The sequence below is a fragment of the Oncorhynchus clarkii genome, chromosome 10 (assembly GCF_045791955.1).
Source record: "Oncorhynchus clarkii lewisi isolate Uvic-CL-2024 chromosome 10, UVic_Ocla_1.0, whole genome shotgun sequence".
Classification (NCBI taxonomy): Eukaryota; Metazoa; Chordata; class Actinopteri; order Salmoniformes; family Salmonidae; genus Oncorhynchus; species Oncorhynchus clarkii.
The window spans coordinates 53,886,219-53,898,096 of NC_092156.1; the positions used below are offsets into that span (position 1 = coordinate 53,886,219).

Consider the following 11,878-nt stretch of genomic DNA (forward strand, 5'->3'; position numbering starts at 1 on the left):
CAGTTTTGGAAACGTCAGAGTGTTTTCTTTCCAAAGCTGTCAATTATATGCATAGTCAAGCATCTTTTCGTGACAAAATATCTTGTTTAAAACGGGAACGTTTTTCATCCAAAAATGAAATACTGCCCCCAGAGTTTCAAGAGGTTAATTGAAACAAACCTGGATGGTGGTAGGGGTTGGGGGGAGCTGAAGGGAGGAACAAAAAAAAACAAGGCGACTAATATACTGTGTCAGTAAAATGTATGTATAAGCAGGAAGTAGAAGCTTAGGTATTGTTGTCCATTAGGTTACTCTAATTAGAGGAGGGAGGATCGGGTTAGGGGAAAAATAATAAAGAAGGAATATATACACTACCGGTCAAAAGTTTGGGGTCACTTAGAAATGTCCTTGGTTTTGAAAGAAAAGCATTTTTTTTTTTGTCCATTTAAAAAAACATCAAATCAGAAATACAGTGTAGACATTGTTTACGTTGTAAATGACTATTGTAGCTGGAAACTGATGATTTTGAATAGAATATCTACATAGGTGAATAGAGGCTATTATCAGCAACCATCACTCTTGTGTTCCAATGGCACGTTGCGTTAGCTAATCCAAGTTGATCATTTTAAAAGGCTAATTGATTTAGTTTGGGAAACAGACACCTCACAAGCCTTCAACTGGCAGCTTCATTAAATAGTGGCCGCAAAACACCAGTCTCAACGTCAACAGTGAAAAGGCGACTCTGGGATGCTGGCCTTCTATGCAGAGTTCATTTGTCCAGTGTCTGTGTTCTTTTGCTCAATCTTTTATTTTTATTGGCCAGTCTGATATGGCTTTTTCTTTGCTACACTGCCATTGGAACACAGGAGTAATGGTTGCTGATAATGGGCCTCTGTACGCCTATGTAGATATTCCATTCACAATCTGCCATTTCCAGCTACAATTGTCATTTCCAACATTAACAATGTCTACACTATCTTTCTGATCAATTTGATGTTGTGTTAATGGACAAAAAAATGTGGACATTCCTAAGTGACCGCAAACTTTTCAACAAATAATACATGGGCAATAATAATGATAATGCAGTGGGTACACTTTGAAAGTTGTAGTCCTTTCCGACATAGCTAGCGTACAGTAGTGTTGGTTGATAGTAGCCACATACTTAGCATCAGAGGTTTTGCGTGATGTGCTGAAATGCCCAGTCATCACCAGCAAGGCGGCGGTGGGTCGAACCGTGTCCCAGGCAACAACTTTGAACTCTGTTTGTTGTATACCTTCCTGTTTGTGGGTATGTGGTGTTCATAAGGACACATCAACACACTGAGAAGGTTCCTGACCTGACCTGGGCCAGTGTTCACAAAGCGTCTGATCTGGGATCTGTCCATGTGATATTTCATTCATTATGGTCTAAACTTATCTTAGATCAGCACTCCTACTCTGAGACACTTTATGATTACAGACCTGATATGTCACTTCTCAACTGGCTAACCCATAAAAGCATCCAAAGGCAAGTCTACAAAGACAGAAAGGGTTCTATCATTGCGGCCTGTCATTTTTACAGCAACATCTGTGCTTTTCATTAAAAGTCGAGCATAGGCTTAAATGGCAAGTACAGAACGTTTGTTCCATGGAGGTTTCACTGACAAGTAACATCAAACCAAAAGCAAGGTGCAGGCATAGTACATTGTGTCCAATGTGGTGTCAGGTAGTCCAATTGCTTTAGGAGTCTTTACTTGGTACGATATGAACCTAGTTGTGCCACTGATCCCCTTTTAGTCCAGTGGGACTGTTCTGTGCCTGTCATCTCAAGATTACACCTCTTATTCGGTCTTTAGTGGTGGACCACCCCATCCATAGTGCTATTCAGACCCAAAGGAACACCCAAGGAGGACCTGTGGGAGATTCCATTTGACAGCTCTAGATAGGGGGGGGGGGGTTGTTGAATTGACTTACTAATCAATCGCCACTGTTGCCTGCTGTTTCCAGTGTCAGCAAGCCAGCCTACGTCTCCCGTGGCACCTGTAGCTCCCAGCTCAGCCGCGGCTAGCCGTCTGGCGCGACCCATCAGCGATAGTCAGACTGAGATACAGAAAGGTACCCGCAGCAACAGAGACGGTGTATATATATATATAAACAGACTTGCTTTCTGCTCCCTCTTATTTCTGGTTGGGCTTCTCCCCCTTGCTCCCTCCTTTGTATCAAGGCTCTGTGTCATTCCTTCAAAATCCATCGTCCACGTCCTTCTTCATCGACTTCTACTGCCGTTTCTCTTCTGTCTTCGCGTCCTTCCCCTCTCTCTCTTCGTTCAATTTCACCTTTGGCTTTTAGCTGCGAAGGATGCAATTACCTGAAAGCTTGACGGTGGTTTCTGGTTTGTAACAGCTGAGGTTAGGCCACTGGAAACTAATTATGTCGGTTGTCTGCATTTCTCCCATAGCTGGTTATAGGGGTCCTCATCTTGTTTCAACATTTCACAAACACACTTGCTAGGACCTTACACAGCTTCACCTGAGTTTTAATCAGCATCCCTGCTTAACTCCTGTGTCCTCCTTGCATCACTGGGCTCCCATAGTTCCTTGCAGACCTCCCTCAAATGGAAAAACCTCCCTTCTACTCTAAATGAAACTCCTTGCTGTTGCTTGTTACTAATTTATTTTCCCTGCAGGTAAACGTATATACTTTAGTATTTCACCTGTAGATGATAATCGTCAAAGTATCATAGTCGCCATCTAACTTTTACTCAGTGTTTCCATGTTCCAGTCTGATGACATGACTGGAAATGGTATATCAATCCTATGATTGATTCACCATAGTCTCACATCTACATTTTATATTCTCCAACACTTTATCTTCCCAGATCCCCAAGCTAACAGATACAGCCTCTCTCGACCATTCATGACAGTCGCCTTTCTCTTCAGGCACTATGCAAGGGCAGCCACAGAGCGGGCCGGTGGTCCTGGCAGACGACCTGAAGAACCCGGCCATGGAAAAACTGGACCTAGTGAGGAAGTGGAGCATCAACACGTACAAAGTAATATTTGCCACCAGCACTTACTGCCTCTCTTTCTTTTCTAACTCCCACTCACTCATTCTCAACCTTGCTTTTTCACACCCCTATCTCCTTAGTACCTTTTCTCCTCTCACAATCCGGTTCCCACTTTGCAGGTAGACTACCCCTTTTTTCCTGGCATCGCAACACACACACACACACACACACACACACACACACACACACACACACACAGCTTTTCATAGCCAGGGTTGGATTGGTGAGCTACCTATGATCTCATCTGTCCATAATTCCCCAGTGTGCTGTGAATGTTTACTTCTGGCTCCCCTGCTTTATTGTACACTCACAAAAGAACAAGACAAAAGGGTTGCTGTAGAACATCTGATTTAGCCAAACTGTTTCTCAGTGATAATACACGGCACTACATACTTTTAATACCCAGTGATAATACACAGCACTACATACTTTTAATACCCATTAAAGATATTGCTTTGAATGTGATCAGAGATTTAGATAAAAATGTAAATAAAATCTGTCTGTTCCCAGAGCCAACATACAGGCTTTAGCTTGGAGGGCTAACATGGTATTGAGACATGTCGATGACCTGGGTTTGATACCTGGGGTTGGTTACACTAACTATGTATCTGATGTTGGGTTCTCAACCCAACATCAGATTCACTAGAATTCTAACGATGTTGGCGCTATCTCATTTGTAACCATGGTCAGCTACTCTCGGATGCTAACTATGCTAACACTAATTCGTTTGAAACCCCAGGTCAGTTACACTGGGATAATATATGTCAACGCTAACTTGTTTGAAACGCAAGGTCCGTTATTCTCAAATGCTAACAATGCTAATGCTAAATCATTCCATTTGGTCAGTTACACTAGGAATGCTAACACTTCTCTCCCCGCAGTGCACCAGGCAGATCTTGTCGGAGAAGCTGGGCCGCGGCTCACGGACGGTGGACCTGGAGCTGGAGGGGCAGATCGAAGTGCTGCGCGACAACAAGCGCAAGTACGAACACGTGGTCAAGCTGACCCAGACTCTGGCCAACCAGCTCACCCAGATGATGCAGACTCAGCGGCAGCTTGGCGACGCCTTCGCTGACCTCGGCCTCAAGTCGCCAGAGCTCCATGTGAGTCAGTCACTATTTTTTAACTCTGACCTAAACGAGCAACCTGAAGCTGGAGTAGGTTGAAGTAGTTGAAACAAATACAAGATCAGTTTTTTTCTTCATGCCTGTAATGTTAATGGAAGGTTAGGATTGGGAGTAAAGTAACCTCCTCCTAGATCTGTGGTTTGGGACATACCTTTTAAGGATGGCTGTTTCTGGCTCTGGTTTGTTATCAGTACTCTGAAATTACTTCTATTCCTCATCACTTTTTTTCCATAACCACTGATAGCTAGGTGAAAGGACTGGGTAGGTTAACACTATTCTGCTTTCACCTGTCAGATCAGTCAGTGATTTTCTCCCTTTTTTTACTCGAGCTGCTTCAGGTTGCCTCAGTGCGGATGATGCTGAGTGGGTTCACTTGTGTTGAATTCTCAAATGCACTAAAAGCCTTTGATAAATTGGTTTAATTTGTATCTATATAAAATGGATTTAAAAGACAGACCGCTTAATGCAAAGAGGGACCTATTTTATGTGACTTAGCTGTTTTATACATGATGCATAATTTATTATTTGTAGTAAATGTATTATTGATGATTTACCCTGAAATAATAAACAAATGTCCCTCGCACTAACTCTCTTGCGCTGGCTCTATGCATACTCACACATACTACACTGGCTTTCCAACACACACACACACACACACACACACACACACTGCATACGCTCACACACACACACACACACACACACACTGCATACGCTCACACACACAAAACACGCCTACATGTATATTGACCCTAAACACAGACACACTTTCACCCTCTTCACATACGCTGCTTCCACTCAGTTTCCTGACAAGGGGTTGGAACAAATGATTTCTCAATCGTTTCATTCTGAACAGAACCGTCATTTCCACCCCACCCACTGTTCCAAACAGCAAAGTGAAGTTCTGAACCGGTTCGAACCCCCAACAAGTAATGGTTTATATAGTTTCTTTCTCTTCCATTTTAAACCTCAAATAATGGTATAATTTCTTTTTTTTACATTTAGCTCTACTTTAACTTACTTCACCAATGGATAGAGCAGCTTGCTATGGAGTGGGCAAGATATGTACATGCATTGGACAGACAAGTGTAGGGTGCGGCAGAAATTTTCCGGGTGAGGAGAGCGCTGGGCATGAAGGCATGGGCATGTTATGGCATGCATGATCTGAATTAGGCCCACAGAATTAGATCTATGAAGGAGCGGCTTCGATGAGGAAACTTTTGAATGTCAAACGGAGTTTGCTTAACTGACATTGGACCAGGGATAGCCCTTGATCATGACTCTCAGTTCCATTACATTACACATAATGAGGCCGATAGTTTTAAGAGCTAGACCACAGCTAGCTGGTATGTGTAGAGCAGCACCAGAGTTAAAGTAAAGACTTTTGGAGTTAATAAATCCAATGTGAAACGTGATATCGATAGTAACCTTAACCAGAATTGATAAAGTTCATCCATTGTTCTCTTAATTAAAAAAATCCCTCTTGCTAATTTTTAAATCACGCTTGTAACGTCAGTAGCTACAGTAGACTGCATGCTTCGGAGGGAGGGGAAGGTAGCCTACATACACACCTGGCAAAGATTTTCAGCTGGTGGGCAGCCAGACACTGGAAGTTTGAGTGACAGTGAGGGCTTTGCATAGGCGCTTTGAGTTTTTTTTGTGGGACTGGAACAAACTGTGCGGAACATAAAATAACGTTATTAACCGGTTCATATGCTTTTAAAATAACACGGCTCTGTTGCGGAACAGTATAGATAACTTTCGTTCTGCTTCCGTTCCTCCCAAAAATGTTATTTTCCGGTTTTGTTATGTTCGCTGAACCGTTTCCTACCTCCTGATTGCCTGGTCCCTTTTATCCCTACCTACATGTACGTATTACCTCAACTACCTCGTTATTTTGTGTTACTATTTCCTTATTTTTTTGTGCACATTTTTCTTTGTAACTCTGTATGGTTGGGAAAGGGCTCATTAGTAAGCATTTTACAGTGAAGACCACCTGTTTTTATTCTGCGCATTTATTTGAAATGCATGTTTTGTAAGTATTTGCTTATGCGTAAATGATAGCTAGTTTTTATAGCCACCTAAAACCCTATAGGCAATTATGAACAGTAAACTGGGTGGGACCTGTACTTCATGTTCTATCTTTATTGTAATGGGATTTATGCACATCCCCCCCCACCTGCTGCCTAATGAAAGGGTTGTGTGTGTGTGTACATGTTTGTGTTTCAATGTTCTGTTTATAAGATGGTAGCACTGCCATGTTTCGTGTTAGATTTACTTCTGTTGCATGATGAATAAGCCTGTCCAAAATGGTTTATTTGCTGTGACATTTGGGCCTAGACGTTCATGGTTTGTTAAGAGTTAAGACTTCCATTTTGTATTAAAGGTTTAAATAAACATGTATCGAGATTTAAGAAAGCACAGCTCGTGGTTGGAAGTTAAATGTGACTGTCTGAATTGTCATTGGATGTCAAAATGATCTATGAGCTCTCAATTGGAAACCCTTTAAGGGAATTCTATAATGATTCAAATATGTAATTGTGTCCTCACTCTAAAAGCAATTTTCCCATGACATTGATGGGTCACTCAATATCCATTCATCTCTTTAGGAAATAAAGACCTTTTGCCTCATATTTTAGGGAAGTAGTATTTTGATCATATTCAACGATGCTATGCTTGCTCAGATAATACAGTTGTTCTATGGTAGTCATTATATAAATGTGTGATGCAATCTTGTCTTTCAGGAGGAGTTTGGCTACAATGCTGACACTCAAAAACTTTTGTCCAAAAATGGGGAGACCCTACTGGGAGCTATCAACTTCTTCATTGCCAATGTGAACACACTGGTGGACAAAACAATTGAGGACACTATGATTAACATCAAACAGTATGAAACTGCCAGGTAATATGAGAATATCAGTTTAAATTGGTTCACTGTTACTTATTGACTGACTTGCATCCTCTTATTGAACATTTTGAGAGCATATGTTATTCCTAGTCATTTTCTGAAATGGACTCAGTTTAGGAAATTGCCATGGCCGATTAAGTGTTTTGGGGAGGTTTCATCAATGTTTTGTAGGATTTTGTTTGACTCTTGGACGTGTTATTTTCCCTAGCCTGGTTGCAGATCTGTTTGTGCTGTATAATCAACTCCTCTGGTCGTTGTCTGGCAAGACGATGACAGCTGGAGTTGTCAAGACGGCTATAGTACCCGAAAAATGTAAGTGAAAAAAATAGTATGTAGTTGACCTCCGTCTGCTCTTTGACATCCCCTGTAGGGTTGAGTTCGACGCGTACCGCACAGACCTGGAGGAATTGAACCTGGGGCCGCGGGATGCCACCACTCTGCCCAAGATAGAATACTCCCAGCAGCAGTTCCAGATCCACCGCGAGAAATACGAGAAGATGCGCAACGACGTCTCCATCAAGCTCAAATTCCTGGAAGAGAACAAGGTACTTCCGATGCTAGTTTTAGGCTACTCCTGATATGGCAGCTAAGTCTTTTTTCAGCATCAAGCTAGTACAGAATACATGTGACCAGATTTTGTGTCCTTACTAGGATGTAATTGTCTTGGAACCTTTGCTGTCAACTAGGGATTGACATGGGCAACCAGCATCCCGGGAACACATTTCACATTTCCCGAAATAATAACATTTTTCCCCAATGTCGCACTAATGCAATTCCAAAAATTCTCAACATGCGCAGCAGCAGATGAGCCAAAAATAAAATAGCACATTGTCCAAACAGGTTGTTGCATGGAAGGCTTTAGCCAAGCGTATTTACTTCACACAAAGTAACCATAAATTCAAAGCACATGCCTAATTGACACTGCCGGACTGCACATGCAACCCGAATGCAGTTAAACACTACACCAGGGGTGGGCAATTCCAGTCCTCGGGGGCCTGATTGGTGTCACAGTTTTGCCCCAGCTAACACACCTGACTCCAATATTCGCCTAATCATGATCTTCAGTTTAGAATGCAATTTGCTTAATCAGGTGTGTTTGCTACGGACGGAGAAAGTGTGACCAATCAGGCCCCCGAGGACTGGAGTTGCCCACCCCTGCCCTACACTATAGCCTATAAAATGTGTGCTTCTTTGAGCTATCATTGTGACTCTTCAGACAGTCACAAATTGTATATGCCCATACCTAATTCACTGTTCAAGAGTCGTATGGCTTGGGGCTAGAAGGCCTCTAGGCCTTTTGGACCTAGACTTGGCGCCCTGGTACCACTTGTCATGGTAGCAGAGAGAACAGTCTATGACTAGTGTGGCTGGAATATTTTACAATTTTTAGTGACTTCCTCTGACACCGCCTGGTATGGAGGTCCTGGATGGCAGGAAGCTTGGCCCCCGTGATGTACTGGGCCGTACGCACTACCCTTTGTAGTGCCTTGCGGTCGGAAGCCAAGCAGTTGCCATACCAGGCAGTGATGCAATCAGTCAGGATGCTCTCGATGGTGCAGCTGTAGAACTTCTTGAGGATCTGATTACCCATGCCAAATCCTTTCAGTCTCCTGTGGGTGAATAGGTTTTGACGTGCCCTTTTCACGACTGTCTTGGTGTGCTTGTATATGGACTTGGTCTTTTACCCAAATAGGGCTATCTTCTGTATACTGAAATGCTCTGAGACCAGGTTGGCCAAATCTAAAACTGACCAGTGTTGCTGTTTGAAAAGTCTGGTGGGATATTTGCTAAATAAATAAAAAAACTGGTCCATTACACAGTTGTTCAACCGGCATTAAATGCAACTGTGTTGTCTGACTCTGTGTGCTTATGTCTTTCTGTTCTTTTTCCTCCTTCCTCTCCCAGGTGAAAGTGTTGCACAACCAGCTGATCCTCTTCCACAATGCCATCGCAGCATACTATGCAGGAAACCAGCAGCAGCTGGATCAGACGCTCAAGCAGTTCCACATCAAGTTGAAAATGCCCGGCGGGGATACACCATCTTGGCTGGAGGAGCACTAATCAACCGATCCACCCCTCCCAAAAAATCCAGTGGTTTGGTCTGGAGAGGCATGAGGAAATGCTCTCCCCTCCCCGTCTGCCTCTGTTCCTCCCACTTTTCTTCAGGATTGTAAAAGTTGTTAGGCAAAGCAACACTAAGACAAATAAATAATAAAAAAACAAATAAATATTTATCAATCTCTTGGTTGATAAACTGTACGTTCTGTTTTCTACTATGCTCTTGTTCTTCCCGTACAAGGAAATCCATTGACCGTTCTAATCGTGAAGTGGCCATCTCTCTTTTTCTCTCGTTCTCTTCTTTTTTACATGGAACTGCTGCAGTTCTTTTTGAATCATGGGAAATTCACTTTTTGGGGTTGATTTGACAAATCTAGTGAGAAGCACAGAGATGCTAAATACATTTTGGAAAGTGTAAAAGGACTTTTTACTCCAGCTTATGAATGTTGTATCTCGACACTGTAGAGACGTTTTGGGACAAATGGCTGTCATCTTCTTGACTCTGCATCCAGTTGGTTAACTTATCTCCACTTTTTGTAAAACTCTGGCCACCTATTGATGGAGTAACACTAATGATAGGCATCATTAAATGTACATGATGCATCATAAGCAAGATGTGACACCTGTTATACCCAGTGTATGACTGTAGGAAATGGATTACCACCTTCTTGGAATTAAATACAGTAGATTAGATGGTTGGTTTTCACTGTTTGAGTCATTGCATTGTACTGTAATGAATAGCCATTTTATAACAAGCGTCAATGTCATGTTTAAGGTGCTATTATGTTGCAATAATGATGTTCATTAGTGTTAACCATTTGTCTTTGACTTTAATCATGGGTATATGATAGACAATATTAATTATTGAATTGAACATTTTGTAATTCCAGAGAAATTGAAGGACCAGCCTTACCACGTGAACTTGATGTGCCTTGTTTTATGTCTGTACAATTCTCTCGCTCTGTCTGATGTTTCAACTAAACACAGACCCCTCACACTGCCAGCTTCAGGACCACATAGCTGTAGATGGATAGATAAAGAATGGACCAACATTACCTACATCACATACACTCCATACCAACATAAACCACTCAATTATCCTATTTCACGATTACCTCGCCGTGTGAATAGAATCCTTTTTGCTGCATTTGAGAAGCGGGGTAAATATGAGTTAAATCTCTAATTAGCAGCTGTTATCTGCTTTAAAGCTAACCTATATGCTAAACGTGAGCGTAAATGTTTGCATTTTAGAATGAGCAACAAAAGTTCAGTCTTAGCATTGGACAATGACAATCTCTATGCTAGTTAATGGAACAAGAAGCATGTTGATTCCCTTGACTTTCCAATTGCAGTGATTTTTAAAAAAACGATATCTTCCTCTCAAATATATATATATATATATATATATATATAAAATACTGCACATTTATGTGCATGAGACAAAAAACACTTGTAAGAACTGTGTATATGAGTTGAAAGTGGATCTGAAAAACATTTGTACATAGGAAAGACCAGCATCCTCTGCCTGAGCTTCTAACCATTTGAATAGTTATTTTCTGAATACTATGGTTATTTCCTTCGAAAGGACCACAGGTATTCTAGCCAGCTGTCTCGTCCCCACGGGCAAAATATGGGATGTCATAATGACGTTATATTCTGGTTGAAATGTTAGCCAGATGACAACCAGGTGAAGACATCTTTTTCATGGTGCCATATTTTGGTTATCTGGTAAAATGACATCTAAACACCTTCCCTTTAGAACCTGACCATAATATTCACAAAATAATGTTATTGCAACCACTTTTGCCCACGGGTTCCTCTGTCTTCTATTTGCACCTACAGTACCATTCCTGCTGTACAACAGCATGTGTGCATTGTACATCAATCTGTTCAATGAATTGATGTAAGCATAGATAAATATATATTTGTAATTTCCTCTATTTTACCTTAGATATTTTATAGGGTATATGAATGAACGCATGGGGCATTTTTCTCATGGTGATTAACAGATGAGTTCAAAAACAGGTTTCTGAATGTTGTGTAAAGTCTTTTGGGGGAAAATAAAATGTTTTCTTTGTGAATGTCTCATTTGGTGTTTTGGTATGTTTCCAATAATTGAGTGAAGGTGTTTTTATATTTTCACAACTTCTTTGCATTTTTGCCTTTGTTATATGATTTGTGTGTACATTTGGGTGATTTAGCCTCATGTTGTGCTGCCACCAGGGCCTGCTATGCGAAGGCTTAGCTACAGTATATAAATAAAGATATTTTCTGGTGTCCCCCTTTAATTTTTTTTAAATACCTAAAATGCACATTGATATGGCCTGTTTTCTATTGATAAAGAGATTAATTCATTATGGAAGCATATTTTATATGACTAAAGCACATCCTAAAACTGAGTGGAATATATATATATATATTTTAAAGACAATTCTAGTGCATCATCCATCACCTTTGATTTGAGGCTTTTCCAAGTATTTTATAGTCACCTACCTGCAACATCCAAAAGTCTTAAGCGTCACAGGATCTAGCTGATTAGTTAAGAACCAGAATGGATGTGAAGTTTAACGTCGGGTCTTCTCAAAGCCATAACAACATAAAAGCAAGTGCTTGTGGAACTGATTTGTCAGTGCTTAATAAATTGTTGTTGCTCTGAAATTTGTCAACAATTCAACTTTCCTCGCTCCTGGTCAGTTTTCAACGATTTCATTCCTCAGATTCTATTGTTTGTCATTTTTTCTGATTGTACCATTTCAGAAC

The 11,878-nt window shown here is 41.2% G+C and overlaps 1 protein-coding gene across 5 annotated transcripts in view; it reads left to right on the forward strand.

Moving 5' to 3' along the window:
- Positions 1–11,398, forward strand: part of LOC139418787 (ADP-ribosylation factor interacting protein 1 (arfaptin 1)) — a 33,132-nt gene extending 21,734 nt beyond the window's left edge. For 3 of the 5 annotated variants that reach the window (XM_071168486.1, XM_071168489.1, XM_071168487.1), the window contains 6 exons: positions 1,966–2,073; positions 2,898–3,010; positions 3,907–4,128; positions 6,897–7,054; positions 7,431–7,605; positions 8,966–11,398. In XM_071168486.1, coding sequence (XP_071024587.1) covers positions 1,966–2,073; positions 2,898–3,010; positions 3,907–4,128; positions 6,897–7,054; positions 7,431–7,605; positions 8,966–9,121 — 932 coding nt within the window. In that variant the 3' untranslated portion in view covers positions 9,122–11,398. The remainder of the gene's footprint in view (positions 1–1,965; positions 2,074–2,897; positions 3,011–3,906; positions 4,129–6,896; positions 7,055–7,430; positions 7,606–8,965) is intronic. The other 2 variants (XM_071168490.1, XM_071168488.1) reach the window with 1 other exon arrangement.
- The last annotated feature ends 480 nt before the right edge of the window (positions 11,399–11,878 follow it).